At 59.8% G+C, this 21166-nt stretch overlaps 1 protein-coding gene and 2 long non-coding RNA genes across 3 annotated transcripts; all 3 read left to right on the plus strand.

Annotated features, from left to right (window-relative positions):
- Positions 1–3058: 3058 nt before the first annotated feature.
- LOC142065184 (uncharacterized) lies at positions 3059–4670 on the plus strand. The gene is made up of 2 exons (XR_012663311.1): positions 3059–3350; positions 3512–4670. It is a non-coding gene; the product is annotated as an uncharacterized LOC142065184 (long non-coding RNA).
- A 2669-nt stretch (positions 4671–7339) lies between these two features.
- LOC142065183 (uncharacterized) lies at positions 7340–10003 on the plus strand. The gene is made up of 3 exons (XR_012663310.1): positions 7340–9359; positions 9449–9517; positions 9851–10003. It is a non-coding gene; the product is annotated as an uncharacterized LOC142065183 (long non-coding RNA).
- Positions 10004–15108: 5105 nt separating this feature from the next.
- FADS6 (fatty acid desaturase 6) lies at positions 15109–20681 on the plus strand. Its single transcript, XM_075111104.1, has 7 exons — positions 15109–15384; positions 15612–15976; positions 16749–16915; positions 17403–17583; positions 18469–18656; positions 19212–19391; positions 20418–20681. The coding sequence occupies exons 2-7, from the start codon at positions 15616–15618 to the stop codon at positions 20565–20567; spliced, it is 1227 nt and encodes a 408-aa protein (XP_074967205.1). The 5' UTR covers positions 15109–15384; positions 15612–15615; the 3' UTR covers positions 20568–20681.
- The last annotated feature ends 485 nt before the right edge of the window (positions 20682–21166 follow it).

A 21166-nucleotide genomic window follows, 5' to 3' on the forward strand; every position in this document is an offset into this window, starting at 1 on the left:
ACGTGGCTCTCCTCGGGTCCCCAGCACAGACAGGGCCCATCGCTGCTCTGCTCATCAGCAGCCCACCAGTGCTAATTGCATCTGCTCCACGGCCAAGAACAACAAGCTCCTTTCGGAGAGGGTGCTTGTGAAAGCGGGGTGGAGGCCAGGGCTGGCACACCCTGGAGAACACCCTTAAATACCCTCCCAAACAGAAACCGAGCCAGGCGGCAGGTTTCCCCGACCCGGTGCTGCCGGCACGCAAACACCGGCTGTCGTGCCTGCCTGTGGCCGGGTCTGCCTGCGGCGCCTGGGCAGGTGGATGTGGCGCAGGTCCTGGGGGCACCGTGGTGGTGGATGGCAGCAGCTCCCTGGCAGGGAACCTGTGATCCAGGGGACAGTCATACCATAACGCCCCAAGGATGCCAAACCGCCCTGTGCCTGTGTTAAACCAGGCTTCTCAGCAAAACCAGTCCCCTGAGTTTAGCTTGGACATGTATTTCCCTGTCCCTGGTGGTGCAGGAGGTGGTGTGTAGGATGCAGAGCGAGGGGCCAAGAGGCTGTGCCAGCGGTCCAGCCATGGCATGGACACCCCATCTTTGGGCCAGACAGCCCCAGCTCCTCGACTGGAGGAGCATCGCTCACAAAAGTGATGCTAATTCACAGGCCCTGCCCTTATCTCCACACGGCTGCCGCGAGGGGGATGTTGGCACTAGCTGTCACTCAGGTGCTTTAGTCTCCCTGTCCTTGGGAGGTGGCTGGGCCCCCAACTGCTGTCTGGAAGAGGGAGAAGAAAGGGGAAGATTTGGGGGCTGACCGAGGGTGTGCAGCGGCGGTGTTGGGGATGTGGCTTTGCAGGCGCTGAGTGAGAGCTGCAGCATCACTGCAGCCGGGCTCCGCAGCCAGCCCAGGGAGGACGTGCTGCTGGCAGCACCGGGGTTATTGGCTGCTCCCCTTGATGGCACGTGTGCTCAGCTATGCCACGCGGGGCTGGCGTGGGAGCCGAGAAAGGACATTGCCCACAGGACACCAGGTGAGTCCTACAGGTAGAGGGGAGGCATCTCCCTTGGGTGGGGGCACCTGGTCCTCAGCCATGCCTGATGCTCCTCTCCTCGAGTCTCACCTGGAGCCGGTGGTGGCCATGGTGCCCTTACCCCGGGCCATTGCACACCACTTGCTTAACTATTTCCTGCCCATCCCACCGGGGATTCACTTCCTGGCTGCGTGGCTGAGTAACGCGCGGCTGCAGGAAGGTGGACAGCCGGGACGGAGCCGAGCGGGAAGGGGCTCCGGCAGAGCACCCACAGCACGCTCCGGCTTCGGTGTGCCTTGCACGGTGCCCGCCGGCAGCCGAGCACGGGGCTGGATGTGGCATTGATACAGCCTCAGTTGGATGCAGCATCTTGCAGGCGCCTTGCAATGGTTTTTGGGACCCTCCATGGCTATTCCTAAACCCAAAGTGCCCTGAAAGGCAGCAACATGGACATGGCACAGCACATTCTGACTCAGAGAGAGCTGCCAAGTGGGCCAGGAGAGCAGGAGTAGTGTGTTGTTTTCTTTTAATGCTAGCTTTAGGTATTAGCAGATTAAATTATTTTCTACATCTGCTTCATGAGATTCATGAACATTAGCACAATATCAGGCAACATGGTGAATTCTGCCACCAAGTGTTTCAGGGCTGGAGTGAGCTCCCCAGTACCCATCACCCTTGCTACTCTCAGCTGGGGTGGCGAGAGGAGCACAGGGATGCACCCACACATGGCACCGAGCATGCCTGGGGCGAGCCAGGGCAGACCAAGGTCTGGGGCATCACTGGTGCTCCAGGGCCCGCCTGCCTTTGGTGGTCTGCCTGCAGCACCTGGAGCAGGCAGGCTCTTTGCTTGAGGTGCAGGATAAGGAGATGCTTCCTCCTGGGTGTTAAGTTAAAATCCCCAAATGTCACTGAATGAGCTTCAGGAGCAGAACAGCACCTCCCTCGGGGCTCGGTGCAGGGCCAGAGCACAGGTTTGCTCTGTAGCTGGGGAGCTGTGGCTGCAATAACCTTTTGCAGCCTCAACAGGAGTACGGAGCTGTTTCTGCAGAAGCATGCAAGGAAATGCCCCTACTGCAAGACCCCCCGTGGTCCCTTGGCACTCAGGCTGGGTGAGCTGGGGGCTAATACGGGCGTTACGGAGTCACCTGGAGCTGGAAAAGCCAGATGTCTTCGCCCAACCTCCTGCCCCAACAGCATGGAGAGAGAGGGATTTCAGGGCTCGTAGACGGGCACTTAAGGCTGGGGGGGCCTTTGGGGTGGTGATGGGGCTGCAGTCAGGTACATGGCGTTCGTCTGGATTTATCCCCCTGAGCGCTGACAGTGCTGCTGGGGATAAGCGTGCTCTGAGCACAGGCACCGCCCGATCTTTGTCCCCAGCTGCTGAACATCCCTCGTCCCCTGTGACACCCGGGCTCCTGGCTTGCTCTGGCAAGGCCCTGAAACCAGAACTGAGGATGGGGCCGGGCCCAGCACTGCTAGCAGGGATGCCAAATCTGCGAGGAACTGTGTTTTAGGAGGACTTGGCTCCAACCCCAGTGATGGAGCTGGCTCTGTGGTGCTCCGCGTGCCGGGGTGAGGGCACCGAGCAGCCCTGCACAGCGCCCAGCGACGGGCGTCTCCTTGCCTGAACGAGGGGTCAGCTCAGCACGGGGGCACATGGGTCCCAGAGGTGACGGTGGGTGGGAAACTCTGTGTAGCTGGGACAGTACTGGCACCGGCTCCCCGGTAGCGCTGCTAGCCGAGACCGTGCGGTCAAACACTGGCGCTGCAGGACTGGTGCCCCAGATGGCCCGTGCGTCCTGCCCCAGGTGCTGCAGGGGGAGGAAGGCGGGTGATGAAGGCAGCGGGGGGGCTGCGTGACCACCGGCTGGCATGGGGTCAGCCAGCACCCATCGGTGCATGTGCTGTGGTTCTGCCTCCTCCGCAGCACCCCCTGCTCTGCCGCACGGGGGGTCCCTGCCCGCCTGGGCCCCAGGGCAGCTCTGAGAGCTGGCAGCAATCCCAGCTTTCTGCACTATCTCCCAACATCCTGCTTTTTTGGAGCGACAGGGACAACCTTCCCACGGCTCCTGTTCCCTCATCTTTGAGCTTTAACCTTTTAGGGTGCAGTTTGACAACTGCATTTTCTTGCTGCAGGGCACCAAGCTGCAACATGCCAGCACTTCCCAAAGCCAGCAGAGCCACCCAGCCCAGAAGGTCCTGGCGGGACCAGGAGGAGCCACCACCGGAGGAGACACCCGCGTGAAGGCTGAACCCCCACGGGACTGCAGCAAGCTGGAGCAGCAAGTGCAGGGCTGCAAGGAGGGGATCCAGCCCCAACACCACCTAAGCCCAGGCGGTAAGTCCTATACAAGCATTTAAGCTCCGGTGGGGATGGATTTCCCTGGGATCCCCTCCCCGGCTCTGGTGAGGCTGCAGTCTGCCAGTGCCCGGGTGGAGGTTGCAGCAGAGCACCACCAGCAGTGGGCTGAGCCTGCCGCTGCTCTCGCCCAAGGACAGGCTCTGCCCTCGCAGGCGGCACCAGGGACCGATCCGGCTGCTACGACATCGCTTTATTCTCACCCCATTATCTCACCGCTGGGAAGCGGCAGAGCTTGGCTGGCACGGCCGCCTGGCAGTGGAACCCGGTGCTAGCAGCAGGGACCCTCACCTGCGCTCACACCCCAGGATGCTGCCCCCGGGCTCTCCGGCTGCCTTTTGGAAACGCGCCCGCGGCGGGATGGCTGACGTCCGCATCTCCCCATCCCCGGTTTGTAGTGCCACCGGCCGTGGGCACTGCTGGCGAGAAGCACAGAGGAGCGTGTGGGAGCTCCAACAAGACAGTAAAAGGCCTGAACGGGACACGGAAAGGATTCTGGCAGCTGGCCTGAATGCTGCCTTTCACCTCTGCTGTGATAAACCCCCAGCCTGGCCCTTTTCCACAACAACAAACAACCCCGAACTTAGCACTGGCCACTCAGCCAGTGTACTGGCACCTGGGGGGCGGCCACAGACCACAGCACAAGGTTCAACTGGGGCTGCCGCCCCCAAACCCCTCCAGGTCCCTGGCACGGCAGCGCTCCCACGTGAGCACCCGTTATTTCAGCTGCCCTGGCTGAAATAATCACCACTGGTGATTTGGAGCACTCCTCCCAGGGTGGGGGGCTCCCGTGGGGGCCTGCGAGGCCAGGGAAGGCTGAACAGCACGGCCGCCTGCCCGGGGAGGGATGGGGCCGTGCGCGAGGTGGCCCCATCCAAGCCGCTAGGTCCAGATCCGAGAGCCCAGCCCTCAGCCCCGCACAATAACAGAGCTAACGAGAGCCGCTGTCAACAAGTCTGCAGCTCCCCAGCCCATGCAGGGAAGGACGCTTTGCTCGAGGGACCCAGGAGGAGAAACCTGTTTCACTGACCTTGCTCCATCACCGCTTTCCTGGCTGCACCGTGGGCGAGCTTGGGGCCGCGGCAGGGGGCGAGCGGCTCAGCCACCTGTCAGGGGCACGGCGAGGAGGAGGAGGAGCGGAGTCGGGGCCGCATCACCAGCGGGTCTGGGTGCTGGGGGACGCACCGGGCGGGAAAGCGAGACCCCGCTTGGCTGATGCCGCGTCTCTGCGCGGCTCCTCGCCTACCTGCGGAGCATTGCTCCACCCATCATCAGCTAATAAAGCCTCCGCCGCGCCGGTCCCTCCTTTGCTACTGACTCATGGGCTGACCTAGCCCAATCCCCTAACTGCCCCACACCTCCATTTTCTGACCTATAAAGCAGGGCTCATCCCCACCGCCGTCCCGCTCCCTTACCTAAGAGCACCGAGCACCAAAGCAAACCCCGCGGCACTTTGCAACCCGCAAGTGACACCCGAGGGGCAACAGTGGGTGCTTCACAGCAGTGTACAGGCTCAGCCACCAGTGCCCAGGGGTGTGCGGGCCCCGGCTGCGGGTCTCATGGGTGCTGTACAGCCCTTGAGGATGCTGGCGGGCAGCCATGAGCTGGCCACTGGTTGCACACGCAGGCAGCATCTCCCCAGGGGTTTTGCTCTCGTTTTGGGGGCTGGGAAGGGGAGGCGAGCAGCATGTGCTGTTCTTGGCATGACATCCTGCCCTCTTTGCTGCCAGGGAATGCCTTCACCCCACTGCCCTGGTGCTTTGACACACCTCCGGCACCCCGAAACCCAGCCAGTCGGGTTTGGAAAGCAGGCCAGGGATGGCTGGGGAGGTGGAGGCTTTCTGGTCTGTGCTGGGCTCGTCTCTGCTGCCAGCCAGGGATCAGCCCAGGCTGCATCTTGCCCCTTCTCCCCTGGGTGAAGCATGAAACCATCCCTTTTTTTGTTTGATTTCAAAGATGACTGGGAAAGCTGCTCTGTGTGAAGCAGGACTGTGCCCCGAAGCTGCAGGGTGGAAGACGAGCATCCTCAGGTCGTAGCGGGGACCAGGTGGCAGCACCCACCAGTGTCCCCATGGGAAGGCTGCTGGCCCAAGGGGTCTATGGGGCACCCAGCAGGGGTGGGGATCCCCAGGCAGTGGGACCCCAGAGCTTTGGGCCCTGCGAACAGCCGTGGTGCCGGGCTGCTGCGGGCAGGGAGGGAAGCAGGAGCTGGCTCAGCCGTGGCCCAGCACTGCCTGATGTAAGAGGTTATACAAGCCTGCGTGGGCAGAGTGCCGGCAGCAGCATCAGTGTGTCTGTGACCAGAGCTCTGCTCCTGCTCTGCAGGAACACCTGCAGGAGTGGGGACAGCCACCTGCCCCGTGCTGGGCATCCCTCACAAAAGCCCTGGGTGGCAGTGGCACCCTGGAGCAGTACCCACGAGGGATGCACAGGCTCCCTGGAGGAGCACGGCAGGGCTGGGCAGCACCTACAGAAGGGCAAAAGCCAACCTGGAGAGCGATGAAGATGGTCTGGTGGCGTCCACCTGCCCAAGAGCCATGTCTGGGGGTGGTTGGGGTAGAGGGCAGCAGAATCTGTGGCTGGTGGCTCAGGAGCTGTGGCAAGAGCAGGGCATGGGGACCACTTGCCTGGAGCAAATGGGTGGGAGAGGGCACAGCAGAGCAGGGGGAGCGTGGGCAGCGCTGTGCTATGGTGCTGAGCTGGGTCAGCCCTGTTTGCAGGAGCAGGGAGAGGCTCCCTGACCACCCCAGGAGGCATTCTGGAGGCACCACTGAGAGGGACCCCTGGGTGCCAGTAGAGCAGCACACCTCCCTGCCCGCTGGCACCAGGTGATAGATCAACCCCCGGTATTTGAGGCAGCTGGCTGAAGGTGTTACTCACCCGGCCTGGGGCTGTGCTCGGTTCCACTGGGCAGGAATGCCACGTGCTCAAACCACCTTTCCCTGGGAAGGACCAGCCCCGCGGCTGGGACAGTGTCCCCGAGCTGGGGCTGGTTTGACCTTGCGTGAGGTGGAGGGGCTGGAGGCTGCGGGTGCCTCCTGGGTGGCTTTCCATGCCAGGGGGAGGATGAGCAGGTCTCCAGCCCTCCGCGGGTATCCCATGGATGCCAGGGGCTGCAGGAGGTGACATGGGTTGGGTGCCTTCCTCTCTGAAGGGGACCGTAAACTCCTTTCTCACCACCCCAAGATAGATGATGCCAAGAACTGTCCCAGCCCTGACAGCAGGATAAGGCCATGTTGGGACTGAAGACTGAAAAAACCCACCTTTTCACACTGTTTCTTCCCCAGAATTATTGGGTGTGTACAGGAGGAGGAACAGGCAGCACTTGCCATCTGTCCTCAGATGCCCTCCCCAGCCTGGCTCCCCACCTCAGCCTTCCTAAGGGGCTGTGGGCAATGTGCCCAGCCCTTCAGCAGGGCAGGGGATGGGCACGAGAACCCACTCACAACATTGCTGTGGACTTGTCTTCTGGAGAGGTAATTTCGTTAGCCGTGGGAATTTTCACTACAGGAAAGGGAGACCTGCTGTTTGGGGAAGACGGAGGTTGTAGGGATGTTTTTTTGCCATGACTGACAGCAGGTTTCCTCCAAGTCTGGAAAAGATGAAGTGAAATCCTGGGTGACAAGTGGTATGTGGGTTGGGGAAAGCCATCAGTCCATGGACAGGCTGAACCCCGGGTGCTCCAAGGCAGCTTTCTATCAGCTCCAGGCAGGCTAGTTTCACCCCTTTCCCAACAAAACAATTCTTAGTCATGCCTCTCCCAGCAAAATGCCCAGTTTTCTGAGAGCATCACCTATGCAATGTGCTGGCAGGTGACATCCTGCTTGGGAAGTCGGCTTGTGCCAGGCAGCAGGGCTATTCCCAGAAATGCTCCTAGCCTTCCTTGAAAAATCCTGCTATCAGCTCCCTGCCTGGCTCCAGCTGGCCACGACCCAGCCGGGGACGTGGCTGCGGCCCAGCCGGGAAGGTGGCCATGGGACAGCTCCTGCGTTTGCCGGCGGCTCCGGCTGCCCATGGGCTCCCTGGGCTGGTAGGTGCCAGGGCAGTGCCAGCAGCACCTTGTGAGCCCTCTGCGCGCTTCAGGGGACCCTCCAGGATGTGCCAAGTGGCTGGTGACGCTCAACCTGCCGCCGCAAGTGCTGCGGGAGGTCGGTCTTATCTCACCTTGTGCGGAGCTTGGCTCATTGTTGATTCTTTTCCCAATCAGGAAGAAAGGAGAAAAAAAAGAACACCTACTTTTCTTGCAGACTTGCTATCTGAGTCTCTATTTCCACTGAGTCTCTGTCCGGCTGCCCCAGATGTGGCACCCCTGCGGCAGCAAGGACCCTCCGGAGGGGCAGTCCTGAACCCCGACTGTCTGATGGACCAGAAGAGCCCCCTGGGGGATGAAGGGGTGGGTTTAGGGCTGAACTCCTGCTCTTTTTGTGCCCAGGCTCGTCCCTATAGCCCCTCTCCTGCTGTGCCCTCCAGCCCGGCAACTCCCAAAATTGGAGGCCTGGCAACCCTGCAAAATCAGTGAGGATGGTGAGGATGGTGAGGATGGCTCCAAGACCCCAGGGTCCCCCGGGCTGGCGGCAGCAGCCCGCTCTACCTGTCACGACAGCTCCTACCACCCACAGTTTAGCCCTAACCTGGTTTCTATTCTAAGCTCTATGGTTTGGTTTGTTGTTTTTTTTTTATGGGCCTCCTCCCTCTTTCACTTTGTCCCACTTTGCCCTCCTGCCAGTGAGCTCTGCCTGCCGCTGACCCCGATCCCAGCAGGGCCTTGCCGAAGTCGGTAATAAAATGCACCAGCAAGGTTGCTTGGGTCGAGGTGGCTCCTGCTTCCTCAGGCTCAGATTAAGGAGCAACACCTTGGATTCATCTGCAACAGCTCTAGGAGGGAGGGGGCAAGTCAGAGGAACAAAGCTTGGGAGACTTTGCTTTTGTGGCAAAACCGGTTGCAGGATTAACAGCTTTCCTGGTGTTTGTGTCTTCCTAGGAGACTGAAAAATGCAAGGTTTTGGGGTGCTGGGGATGGGGAATGTCTTCTTTGCCCGGTGCTGCTGGCAGCGTTGGGGATGCAGCCGTGTGCCAGCCAGAGCTGACCCGCAGCCTCCTCTGGGTTCCTCCAGGTAGTCCTTTGGTGGACTGGGATCCGGAGCACCACTGCTCCAAAGGTATCATTAGAAGAGTCCCTGTTTTTCCAAGCTAACTGGTTTTATGGGTCTGGCCGTGCTGATGAAATAGCTGCCAGGTGGTGTGTGAGTTATCCCTCTGGCTGGCAGGGTGCATCTAGGCGCTCGCCTTGAAGAAGAAACAAAAACTGCCCTCACTGTGGTGGCACACGTGGGAGGTGGGTTTGGCAGCGCTCTGGTGGGCTGCCTGTGCCCACCGGGAAGGGTGGGCTTTTCCCTGGGGCAGGTGGGCTTGAGGCAGTTCAGCCCCAGAAAGTCAGTCCCCCTTGCCTGCGGCTGGGGGCTGCCCCATGTGTGATGGGCAGGGTGGACACGTGGGGTATTGGCTGGATGCGTTCCCAAGCCTGGCAGGGAGACGGAACCCGCCTGTGTCTGATGGAGCCAGGACAGCAGACCCTCGCCTCAGCCATCACCTCCCCGCAGCACCCAAAAGCGGGGAAGTAGGTTATGGCCGCGTGAGACCTGGTGAGATGGAGGTGTGTTCTTGGAGTCCGGCTGGATTCAGGCAGCCCTTTGGCTCCTGACCAAATTTCCAGCCCGAAGGAGTGACACAGCGCATTGGCTTCCCACCCCGGCCGGGCGGCTCGCTCCCTTCCAGGCACTGCCTCCCGGGCACGGTGGGTTATGTCACGGCCCCGGCTGTCCTCGCCTCCCCTCCGGCCGGAGTGGCGAGGGAGCGGGCACCTGCCCGGGGACGGCAGCACCCAATTGCTGTTTGCAGCCAGGAAGGCACCAACCCACATGCGGGGGCAGAGCAGATGCCGGAGCAGAGCACAGTTCTGTGCCCGGTGGAGAGCAGTGCCCATCCCAGGTGCAGGGACAGCATCATGCAACCCCTCCTCTTGCCAATTAAAGCCATGTGAGGGCTTCTTAATGAGCAGGGAGCTTTCTGTCTTGCAGGAATTCCTGGTTTCCATGAACTCAACATCTCCTGATCCCACAAAGAGCAGCGATGAAGTCCAGATGCAGGTACTGGTCTGCACCCGCCTTAGCTCTGGTTTCTTAAACTGGGCAAATGCAACAGCCCTGCCAGAGCGTGCCCAAATACTCCTGGGGGAGAAGGCAAGAGGGTCTTGGCCCCAAGACCTACCCTCGCTCCCAGCCCTTTTCCCCTCCGGTCTGTGAGGCTGGTGGTGGGAGCTGGCAGGGAGACCTGGCCCCAAAAAGCAGCTGTGGATGGCGGCGCGGCGGCGCCCTGGCAAATTGTCCTTGCTCGGCCGCAGATCAGCCTGAGGCGGCAAGTGCCGGGTGGTGCTGTCCTCGGCACAACCTTGCCGGGGCCATCGTCCTCCGTCCCTACAGTGCCACGTGCCAAGGAGGCTGGAAACGTCCTTCTTTCCTAGAGAGGGCAGAGGACGGAGCCTGGAGTTACCCTGCCTGTGCTGAGCGGTAAAAGTTTCGTGTGGGCGGCTGCTGGGGAGCTGCTGGGTTGGGCACCTGCCCGTGGGGACACGTGTGTGCCCAGCCCCGGCGGCCCTGGCTTGGGGACTGGGAGGGCACCTGGGAGCAGGGCGGGGGGGCCTCTGGAGTTGAGCAATGCCACGGTTACAAGGAAAAATTTGTTTAATTTTTGAGGACTGGAGGTGCAGCGTTGTGCCCAGGGGCATCTTCCCAATCGTTGGCTGACGACTGGCACTGGAGCGATGGCTGGTTCCCTCCTTGGGACCCGCTGCCACCAGGCCGGGACCCCTCAGCCCTCCAGGGTCGCAAAAGAGCTGCAGGGCCAGTGGGTGGGAGGGCTCGGGCATCCCTTTGCGGTACCACCAGTGGCAGGCCTGGCATTTTGGAAGTGGAGTGGGATGGAGCCTGTGGCATCTCCGCCGTGCGCCTGCGTTGGGTAACACCTGGCCAGGCGGTGACGCCACGGACCGAGGGGTGGGGGCAAGCAGTTTCGATTGGGGCAAGAGCAGATGCACCCAAACCCGTGATTACCTTTGCCCTGAGCTGCTAAGTGGAGGAAGTCTGTGATTAGTTGACACCTTCAGCCAGGCTTTGGAAATTAAGCTGGGCTGGAGCAGGGGGGTGGATGACAACTGCTTTATTCACTGTTGATATATAAAACTGAAAACGCTGTCTGGGTACGGTATCAGGATATTCCAGTGGTGGTGGCCAAAAAGGGCCAGTGATAGATATGCGGCGAGTCTCTGAGGGGATCCGGGGTGCTTGTGGGCAGGGATGGATTTTGGTGCCAAGGCTTTGAGCCCTGGGAAGTGATGTTCAAGGGCTCGGAGCTGGGTTTTGTGCTGGGTTTGGTTTTCTGTGCAGTTGGCTTTGAATAAATCTCCCGCACCATCGCTGCTGCAGGTCTCACCCAGCCCTGCAGCCTGGGGAAGGCAGGGACTCACAGCCAGAGCTTGTCCTTGGGCTTTGGGGCTCTTGTGTTTGCAGATGGCTACTGAAAACAGGATGAGGAAGGCAGTTGTGTTCCCTCCGCGGTGCAGCTGATACCAGGCATGTGTCCGACCCTACACAAGGAAAAGCCTCCCGCTCTGCACTGGCAGTTCCATGGGTCTGTCCCTGCTCTGCAAGTTGGGGATGCCCGTGGTCCATCCCTGCAGCACTGCAGCTCACTGGCCTGGCCAGGACCTGGAGGACCATCGTCCCGGCCCCAGAGCCAGGCGGGCTCATGTCCTGCTGCTCCGTGTGGCCCCTAAAGCTTGCAGCACGGAGGAGCTAGGCTGATGCCTCCATGCCCGGCTACTGCTGGCAGGCTAATCTGGCTCTTCTCACCCCGGGGTGAACATTATTGAGGTTTAGCAGAGCAATTCCCCATGTGCGATCCCCGCAGCACCCATCTGGGGGTCAAACAGGGACAAGGAAGGTAAGGCAGCAACGCAAAGATGGTGTGACTGACACTGGGGGTGTGGGCCTTGCACCCCCTTTCTAGCTGGGCAATGCCCTTTGTGAGGCTCTGCCATTCAGCCGCTTTCCTCCCGAGGTGCTGGGGCAGCGCAAGGTGACATCGGACCAGCACAGACCCTGGATGAAACCGTCGGCCTCCAGCCGCGGTGCCTCCCGGCAGCCCGTGGACGACCCGAGACAGGGCAGCGCGGCTTTGCCTGCCCCGTCTTGCTGCCATCCGGTCTGTGCCATGCCAGCTGGCACAAACAAATCGGCCAGATTAGCTGGTGCTGGGATCTAGTTTCTTCCCGGAGGTGCCGAGCGCGAGCGGGAAGTTTTCTATTGTTCAAAGTGACCGTTTGTTCCCTGCAAACAGTGAGATGTCCCGGGGGAGTATTTATTTAAGGTTAAAAGCATGGCCTTGCCATGTCCCAGTGGGGCTGGGAGCACGTGAGCTACCAAACAGCCCTGGCCAGCTCTGGCACCTCACCGCCTTGGCAGCCCCATCCCAGCCTGGCACCGCCGTGACGGGGACCCTGGGGAGAAGCTACAGCTGCGCCCGGGGTCTCGGTCGCTGGGAGACTTTGCACCCCATGGGCTGGGGCTGGGTGGCCGTGCCACCCCGGCACCCACCAAGACCTCCTCACCCCGGTGCATGGATCAGGCTGGGTTTTGCTTTTTGGGAGCCCACCAGCCCAGGGCTGGGCATCCTGCGCTTTGGGCAAAATGACAGCGAGGGCAGCCGCTGTGCGGAGCTGTGACTCCCTCTGGTGCCTGCCCGAGCTGGCCCTTCGCTTTCTCCTCACCCCACAGCCCCAGGAACGGAGGGTTTGGGGTGCCCTGGCCGGCCATGGGAGAGCCCTGGTGTGGGTGGGTGGGCAGGTTGCTGAGCTCCTGGCTTGGCAGCGGCCACGGGAGCTGCTCGGCCACGGAGCCTGGGATGTGCCGAGCACCCTTGTGCCAGGGCCTGAATTTGGGGGGGGCGGAGCTGCTTTTGGGGGTGATGGAGACAGGCTTTTGCCTGCAGATGGAGCTCCTTGCTCAGCCATCAGGCTCGGAAAGAGGGTTGGCATGAGGTATTAAACTTCTTGAGAACCCCGTGGCTCTGCCAGACCCCCAAAGGAAAAGAGGACAGTGCTTAAGCTCTGCTTGCTGGGGAGGGGATGGTGGTAATTAATCCCTCATTAAGTTAATTTACCCAAATTTGCTTGGCCTGAAAGAGCAGGGGTCGGGGGAACAACACCCCACCCAAACCCAGGTATCAAAAAAGTGGATCTCTACAGCCCAAGTGATGCTGGGGGAAGGAGGGGATGGTGGTTTTGGGGTGTCTGACTGTGGCAGCCAGGGGAGCTGATGGTGCCCCACTGCCAGCCCCTGCAGCCTACTCCTTCCTCACAGGAGGAGAAGGAGGAGGGTGCGCACAGTAGGTGGCCATAGGGATGGAGAGGCTGCCAAGGGGCCTCTGCCGCCCATCCTCCCCTCAATCGCCGGGGTGCAAGTTGTGCAACTTTTGAAAACAGGTCCTGGATTTGGGGCTGGAAATGGCCCCCTGGGGGGCTGCAGTGGGCACTGCCCCATGGGCTGGGGGAGCCCTGGGGAGATCAGCAGGGAGCACTTGTGTTCTGCTGGGTCCTGCCAGCCTGGCATGTGTGCGCTTGTGCCATGCAACGGACAGCTGCGGGGTTGGCAGCCGCTGGGAAGAGCTCGCTCTTCCAGGGATTATGCTGATCCCCTCTGGCCACCCTGCTGCACTGAAGGATTTCTGACCCTTTAATGTGTTTTTCCTGCTAAATTGGAGGTGTTTGTGCCCATGGTGCAAGGGCCAAGTCAGCATTAGCTTTCATCTCTAAAATCTCAGTGGGGTCAGTAGGATTGCATGGCTTGGCTCACATGTGGTGGAATATCAGGTGTAAATAAGGGTTTAAACGTTTCTTTTGAAAATGGAGCTCTGCAAGGCAGCAAGGATGCAGATTTAGGGCTACAGCCCTGAATTTTCTGTCTCTCCTTGTGGTTTTGCAGACTCTCCCTATGGCTGTTGCTCCTCCATGGGCATCGCGAATCCCACCTTTGCTGGAAGTCGAAGCAAGAGGCTCTTACGGATTTTACACTTTTCCCCAGAAGCCAAAATTCAGCCTTCCCCACGTGGTTTTCAACCCATTATTTCTTCTCTTCTCCAGGCGGTCTCTGTTCCCAGCGGTGGCACGGGACCAAGCGATGCCACGTGCCTGCCTCTCCCGACGCACACCGGCACGCTCGCCGCTGGCTGCGGTGGGATCCTGATGGCTCGTGTTGGTCTTGGATGTGGGGCTGATCCCCACCTCCTCCTCTTCCTCCTCGGCTGCCACCACATAACCAGTTCTGCCCCGTTCTGCACTTGTGCAATGGCAGCTCCACCACCGCTCACCTTTGCCCCTGCACCCTCGGAGCAGGGCTTGTCACCGTGCTGCCGCCATCCCTTGTGGTGGTATCCGAGGTGTGATGAAGGTAGAGAAGACACCAGACAGAAGCGGACCCAGCAGCCCCACCTGATGCACCCTTTGGATCTGACACCCACCTCCCGCTGGCCCAGCAGCACCCATGGGTGCTCTCCCCGGCTGCGGGCTTCCCTCGCTAAGGAGCGGGTGATGAAAGCTGCGCTGCATATCACAACGAATCACCGACCTGGCCGGCTGCAGCCAGCCCTGCAGCTTGCTGGGCTTCGGATGCCGCTTTAATTTGTTAGTGTCCCTGGCTCTGGAAACAGTCTTTCGTAATACAAGCTCTTACAGTAGAAATGAAACCTCAGCAGGTCTCGAGGGCACCCTCAGCTCTGCCCCTTTGGCAGTAGGTGCTATTTTCTTTAAATTTTTATTAATTTTTTTTCCAGTCTATAACAGCAATTGCCTGGAGCTGGGTGCAACCTGGGTGTGGGGTTTGCTTCCCTGTGGGTTGCTGCAGTGATGTGCTGTTACTGGAGGCACCGAGCCTGTCCCAGTTTGGGGCTGGGGTACCCCAGCGATGGGTATAGCAAACCTGCCTCATCTATGGATTTGCTAGATGTCAGTGTTCATCAAGGTTTTGGTGGATCAGCTGAGCCGATTCAGTTTTTTGGTTAAGAGAAGTAAGAAAACAAGAAGAAATGCAGTGCCCCGGTGAGAAGCAATGTGTTTTTAGTGTTCCCCTGTAAAGAAATGGGGCTCAGGAGGTGCAGATCTGTGCACAGGCATCCCCAAAGCCTTTGGGGTGCTTGCCCTGTGTCTGGGTGATTAGTCAAGGCAGCGATGGAAAAGGGAGGAAATTCTTATGAAATTCCTGAGAACAGCCCAGTAGAGAAGGGGGACCCTGTGAGGATCAGGGCTGGGTGCTATGGCTGCTGGGCACAGATTTGGGGTGACTGGGTCCCCTGTGGGTGCCCCTGGGCTTGGTGTGCCTCCCCCCGCACAGAGGAGGGTGCTAAGCGGCTCCGTAGCAGTTTGGGCAGACAGGCAGGCAAGCAGGCAGGCGCAGGCAAGCAGCCGCGCAGCCGTGCACTGTCCCCTCCTTCCCACAGCCTGCTCCTTGCTGTGAAAAAGGCCGTTTTTCTCCCTAAAACAGCTCCATCATGGGACGGGCAACGTTTGCTCCCGCTCCCTGGCAGAAGTGAAACCCTATCCCCATCCTTGGTGCTCCACTTGGGTTTCTCAGGGCTATTTCTGGCACTTGGCTCCTTCCCCTCCAGCGTTTCCACTACCTCTCTCCATCTTTTTTTCCACTCCTTCCCTCCTCTGCCTGCCCTTGCTCCCCATGCTCTTGGCCGAGTGTCATCCCCATGGCCCCTGCCCCGAAGGCTTCTCCCGGGAATGGGCCACCAAGGCGGATTATTGCCATCGCTAATCTGCATTTGCCCTCCTCCCTGTCTTCCCCTGCTCCTCCCTTCTCCAAATCGCTGCCGCACGGCACCGGTGTGCGGTGCCGCACGGGCTGGCCAGCCGCCCCGAAACACCCAACACCGGGAGAGCCGCGGCGCCGGGGCTGGCGTGAGTAGGGGGCTGCAGTGGCCGGGTGGTGGCTGGGGTGTCCCCGGGGTGGGAGGCTGGATGGCTCTGCTGCTGCCTCCGCTGTCTGCGTCCTCCTCGGGTTGTTTATTTTTTTCCATCCCTGCCCTTCCCGTGTCCTTCGGCTGCAGTGGGAGCTGGGAAGCCTGCCTGCAGCGGGTCAGGGTGCTGTGGGTGCTCCCCTACCCGGTGTGGTCTCTGCTTGGCAGGGAGATGCCACTGGAGGACGGGGACCCGGTGAGGTGGAGGGGACAGCAGGTCAACGGCGAGGTCAGCGGTACCCCCTGCGTCAGGGGCACGGGGGACCCCCCGCCCCGGGGCATGCCACCTACTGATGGCAGCAGGACGGAGACGATGGCAGAGGGCTGGGAGCCGCGTGCAGCACGGGGTGACAGGGATGTGACCCCTGGGGGGGCCCCACAGCAAGTGGGGCAGGAGCCGGGGCGGCCTGAGGAAGCCCTGATGGTGGAGCTCTCGGAGCTGGTGCAGAGAGTGGTGAAGAGCAGCAGCTGGTGGGAACGGCATGGTGTGGACGTCAGCATCCTCGCCTTCAGCTTCCTCCTGCTCCCGGCAGGTAACTGGGCTCAGCCCCCCCCCCACCCTCAAACCACAGCTGGGTGTCCCAGGGGGATCTTGCCTCCTCCTCCTGGCTTTTGCATCGGTGGTGCAACTTCCTTTGTGCTGGAAGCCTGTGTTACAGCCTGTTAAACCTGTAACAAAGCCACAATAACCCCTTCATCCCGTGCCATGGGGTACCCTGACCTGCTGGAAACCTGCAGCAGGTGATGGTGGCACCCGGGATACAGCCTGGGGTGAGGGGATGGTACCCAGGCAGATGGGCACAGGGCAGAACAGGGAGAGACATGCCCCATCTGTGCCCCACGGCAGGACAGGAGGTTTGGGTGATGATGGCTGTGGCGGGTGCAGGGGGACATGGCTAGCACAGGGCTCTGGTGGCACAGTTGGAAAGCTGCAGCCAGTGCCTTCTCTTGCTTTTGAATTCCTGAGGATGCTGAAATCTTGACAGGGTCATATTTATCACCAGCGGGATCCCAGCTGGAGCTGTGGGATGGGACCTGGCACCAGCAGTGCCTGGTGCCATCATGGCTGGAAGTGGCCAAACCTTCAGCACGATGACGGGCATGGCTTGTCTGGCCATGCAGGATGGTGTGGAGGGAAGCTTTCTGGCTTGGGCAGTTTAAATACTTGTAACTACGTCTGAAAAACAGGTTTAGGGCAGCGGCTGGCATGTTTGGGTGTAGCAACACCTCCAGCCTGGCTTGGAGGCAAGGAGGGCTGCAGCACACGTGCGTGGCCAAACTCCTGCCCAGCTGGTTTCTCTGCAGGGTTCCTGTGCCTGCGGTCAGCCCAGGCCATCCCTTTCCTGGCGGGTGTCCTCATCCTCGGCGTGGTGCATCACACCCTGACTGTGAAGGGCAGCCACCTGGCCAGTCACAATGCCTTGACTGAGTCCAAGTCCTGGGGCAAAGTGTGGGCCATCTTCTTCATTGAGGTGAGTGGGACCACAGGGTTCGGATGGTGGGCCCCCCAAAAACCCCATCAGCACCCTGCCAGCACACCAAGCCCTTCAGGAACAGCACCAGAGACCAAGATGTAGCCAAAAGCTTCCTGACTTCCAGGCAGGAGAGTTAAATTAAAAGTGATGCTACCCCAGGGAGCACCAGGAAGATCCCTGCTTGCGGGGCTTTGCCTGGAGGCAGCAGGTGAACCCCTGGCTGGGGACAGCCCCTGTGACGTGCTGGGCTGTGGGTTTTGGCATCGGTCCCCTTGGCCGCGGGGCTGCAGAGCAGGAGAGTGCGTTGCAAAGAATGGTGGGAATGGTTTTCAGTGCTTAACTCTAAGTCCTTTCCTAGAGTGGTTTGGAGGCTGTGGGGTGCAGGCCATCTTCCCTGGGTGCCTCTCCATGAGCCCAAGCCAGGAGGTGCCCAACCCTGGCACCACAGCTATTGGCATTGCCTCCCTTTTCTCTTTCCTCCCAGATCTGCTCAGCTTTCACCGCTGAGCAGGCCACCTTCAACCACGTGAAGATCCACCACGGCTACACCAACGTCATTGGCCTGGGGGACTCCAGCACCTGGAAGCTGCCTTTCCTGAACCGCTACATCTACATGTTCATCGCGCCTCTTGCAGTGCCCATCATAACCCCTCTGGTTGCTCTTGGTATGTGTCCCAACCGCCTTGGGATGGGGTGTTGGGTACCGTGAGCTCGTTACTGTGTCCAGGTCTCGCCCCACCAAAGGGTCCTGCTTTGGGGTCGTGACATTAACTACACCAGCCCTCAGCATCACACAGGGCTGCAGTGAAGGTGATGCTGCACCTGCTCCAGGGAAGGCATCTGCTGCATCTCTCCTTTCTGCTGGTGCTCAGAAACATTTCACATTTTCTTATGTTGGGTCAAGAGTTGAAAGCTCTGGCGAAAGCCATCATGAGCCCAAAGCGCCTCAGATTTGCTCTCCTCTAACCCAGGCCCTTGGCCATAGCAGGGTTCAGTGTCACGCGTAGGTCTCCGGCCGGTCAGAGCATCGCACAGGGTGCATTTGCTGACTCTGTATGGGGTGGAGGCGTGGGGATCTCTGGGGGCTGGGATGGAATGAGCTCAGGCAGACAAAGCAGTGGCTTGGGGGAAACAGTAGTTCCAGGAAACAACTGGGGAGAAAAGCCCAGAAAATAGTAAGAGGCTGAGGAAGCCCAGGCTGTTGAGCTGAACGCACAGCTCTCCGCAACGCCAAAAACGCAGATGATGACTTGACAAGTTCTAAGAAATGAAGATGCAGCCAAATCCCTGTGTGATGATGCACACCTGGAGCCTCTGCCGGGGCTGCAACGCACAGGGCACTGCCCTGGGGAGGTCCAGGCCTTAGCCCCAAAACCGAGCAGGTCAGCAGGGCTGGGGTGTTTGGGCCAACCTGGAGGATGGGGAAAGGCAGATTAAGAATGGGATGGGCTGTAGGTTTATCAGCATGCCAGGCAGCTTGGTTGCTGGAGCAGTGGTGGTGGGGAAGCATCAACACCTTGCCCATGTGCTGCCTCTTCTTCCTCGCACAGATTTGTTGAGGAATGTGGAGTGGAAAGCGGCTCTCCGGACCCTCTGCTGCATGTTTCTGGGTCTTTACTGCCATTACTGGCTGCTGCTCCATGTCTCAGGCTTCCAGTCACCGTGGTCAGCCCTGCTCTGCATGCTGCTCACCCGCTCCCTCCTGGCCCATCCCTACATCCACGTCAACATATTCCAGGTAGAGACCTGAAGCTCCAAGATGTCCCGATGGTGCTGGGGACAGACCAGCCACCACCCAGTGCCAGTGACAGCCCGATGCTGCTGGCTGGAGCTTGTGTTGGCTTAAGGCGAGTGGCCTCAGTTGTCACCTCCTTTGGCCAATGCCATCATAGGGAGGTCAGGCTGGCAGCGCTGGGGTGGACCGAGGTGGCCCTGGGAGAACATCGGGGCAGATGGGTGCGAAGGGTTGGAGGGTGATGTCCTCTGTGGGGGGTTGGTGTGTTTGCACACACAGTTGATATTGCAGATCTCAGATCTCTCGGATGGAGAGAGGCTGGTGGCACAAAGTGTAGGTGGGGTGGGGGTGCTCCACAGTGGCTCCATGGACAGACGAGTGCAGGACGGAGTGACTTTAGGGATGACCAGTGCTGGGGTTGGCAACCAAACCCTAAAATGTGGCTCAGCCTGGCCGTCACCTTCGTGTCCTTGCATGGCCAGAGCTGCAGCTTGCTCTGCTGCGAAGGGGTCGGGGGGGCGGCAGGTGCCGCAAGGTCCCCACCTCCCTCTCCCACAGCACATCGGCCTCCCCATGTTTGCGGCCGATCGGAAACCCAAGCGGATCCACCTCATGAGCCTGGGCGTCCTCAACCTGCCCCGCAACGCCCTGCTCGACTGGTCCTTCGGCCACTCGCTCATCAGCTGCCATGTGGAGCATCATCTCTTCCCCAGCCTCTCCGACAACATGTGCCTGAAGGTGAGATGGCCCCGTGGGGCAGATGAGTGTGTTGGTGGGTGACACAGGGACAAAATCATCTATCTCCTCAACACACTGCTGAAGCCCCCTCCTCTTCCTGCCCCCAGACCCCTGTGCGATGCTCCCCCCATGCTAGAGACCTCTCACTGCTTTACAACAGCCCCTAACTCACCTCCCTCCATCGCCACTCCCCTTTCTCCTGAGTTTCTGCTCCCTGCTCCTTCCCCTGGTCCCAATTCCAGCCTGCAGCAGACTCCCAATGATTTGGGATCCTCCTAACTTTTCCCTTGGGAAAGCATCTGCAGTGCCACACAGTCAGGCATTCATTTCAGCCAGTGTCCAGGCAAATCTCCCTATAATTTTGGTCGTGCCTTTACTTGTTGCTCTGAGGTGTGGAGTGTGTTCAAAATGTGGGCTTTGAGCACTGCCCTGGCTCGAGGGGATCCCAAGGTAGATCCATGTGCTGCCCTTCAGCATGGGATCTCCACTCATTTAATGCTCTGCACTTATTTTCCGTCTCAAATCAGGGGAAAAATGAAGTAATAGTAATAGAAGGAACAGGAACACCAGTGCGGTTTGGGTTGTGCCCTTTGCTTGAGCTCACAGGACCGGTAGGACCTGCCCCCTGCAAAGGCATGTTGCAGGGAAGGGGTAATTATGTTGGTGGCAGCCTCCCAGCCCTGCTGCCGAGCCAGCTGTGTGGGCTGGTGGGGATAACTATGGGTGTAAGTGATGAGCATGCGTGGCTGGTGCTCATTAGAAGCCTCGTTAGGGCATCTCTCCTAGTCCTGGAGCCTCGCAAAGACATTTTGCCAGGAGGAACTCCCTGTCTTGCTGCAGTGAGAAACCTCTTGATTTTCATGGCAAAGGTGTTTTAGCCAGTGTTGCCTTCTCCAGCCCTGTTTTGGGCATGTGAGGTGCACTTGCTGGGCACTTTGCAGGGAGCTCTTTGATGCCTCAGGCTGGAAACCTTGTACAAACACCAGGACATCCAGCACAGAGATGACTCTGCCTTTGCCTTTGCAGATCAAACCCATCGTCTCCCAGTACCTGAAGCAGAAGAAGCTGCCATACAACGAGGACACCTACACCTCCAGGCTCCGGCTCTTCCTCCGGAGATACGAGGAGCTGATGGTCCACGCTCCCCCCATAACAGAGCTGGTGGGCATCCAGTGAGGACAGGGCCCCAGGACTCATGGGGCTGCTTTCTGCGGGACTTGTGGCAGGGGTGGTTTTAGCAGGATCCGGGCTACACAGACACATGCTTCCATAAAGCCATCGCGTAGGAAACATCTCTCCCCGATGTCTTGCTTTTGGCTAGATAACGATGCATGGAGCCACTGCAGGAGGAGGGCCAGGCAATGCAACACTGGGTCCAGAAAAAGTGGGGTCCCCCCCAGTTATTTCCAGCCAAGGCTTAGTTTTATCCACTCTGCTTTCACAGCTGGGGAGAGGAAACCCCACGTCTGCTGGCTGGGGCCTCCTGCAGCAGGACGTGGGGGATGCGGCACCATGTCTGGGGCATCCAGAGCTGGTTCCCAGCTGAGGACCGCTGGGGCCTGTGGAAAAGGGCTGTAAATGTGTGATCAGGGGCTCAGGGAAGGGGCAGATCGTGGGGAGGGGGTTGTGTCACTGCTGACTGCGCTTTGCCTGACTTTGGGGTAAATCAGTCCCTCCTAGGAACAAAGATTTGGCAAAATCAGCCTTAACGTGTTGGAGTGGATCTTCTTTATTACTGGGTTTTGCTGGAACAAGTCATGCTGATATCCTGCAAT

This window comes from Phalacrocorax aristotelis, chromosome 16, assembly GCF_949628215.1.
Source record: "Phalacrocorax aristotelis chromosome 16, bGulAri2.1, whole genome shotgun sequence".
NCBI classification, from domain to species: Eukaryota; Metazoa; Chordata; class Aves; order Suliformes; family Phalacrocoracidae; genus Phalacrocorax; species Phalacrocorax aristotelis.

What these genes read in the sequence shown, in the direction of transcription:
- FADS6 (XM_075111104.1), top strand. Translation starts at nt 15,616, where the DNA reads ATGCCACTGGAGGACGGGGACCCGGTGAGGTGGAGGGGACAGCAGGTC. An exon ending in TCCACGTCAACATATTCCAG is followed by an intron (nt 18,657 to 19,211) that starts GTAGAGACCTGA and finishes CCTCTCCCACAG; the next exon opens with CACATCGGCCTCCCCATGTT. An exon ending in CCGACAACATGTGCCTGAAG is followed by an intron (nt 19,392 to 20,417) that starts GTGAGATGGCCC and finishes TTGCCTTTGCAG; the next exon opens with ATCAAACCCATCGTCTCCCA.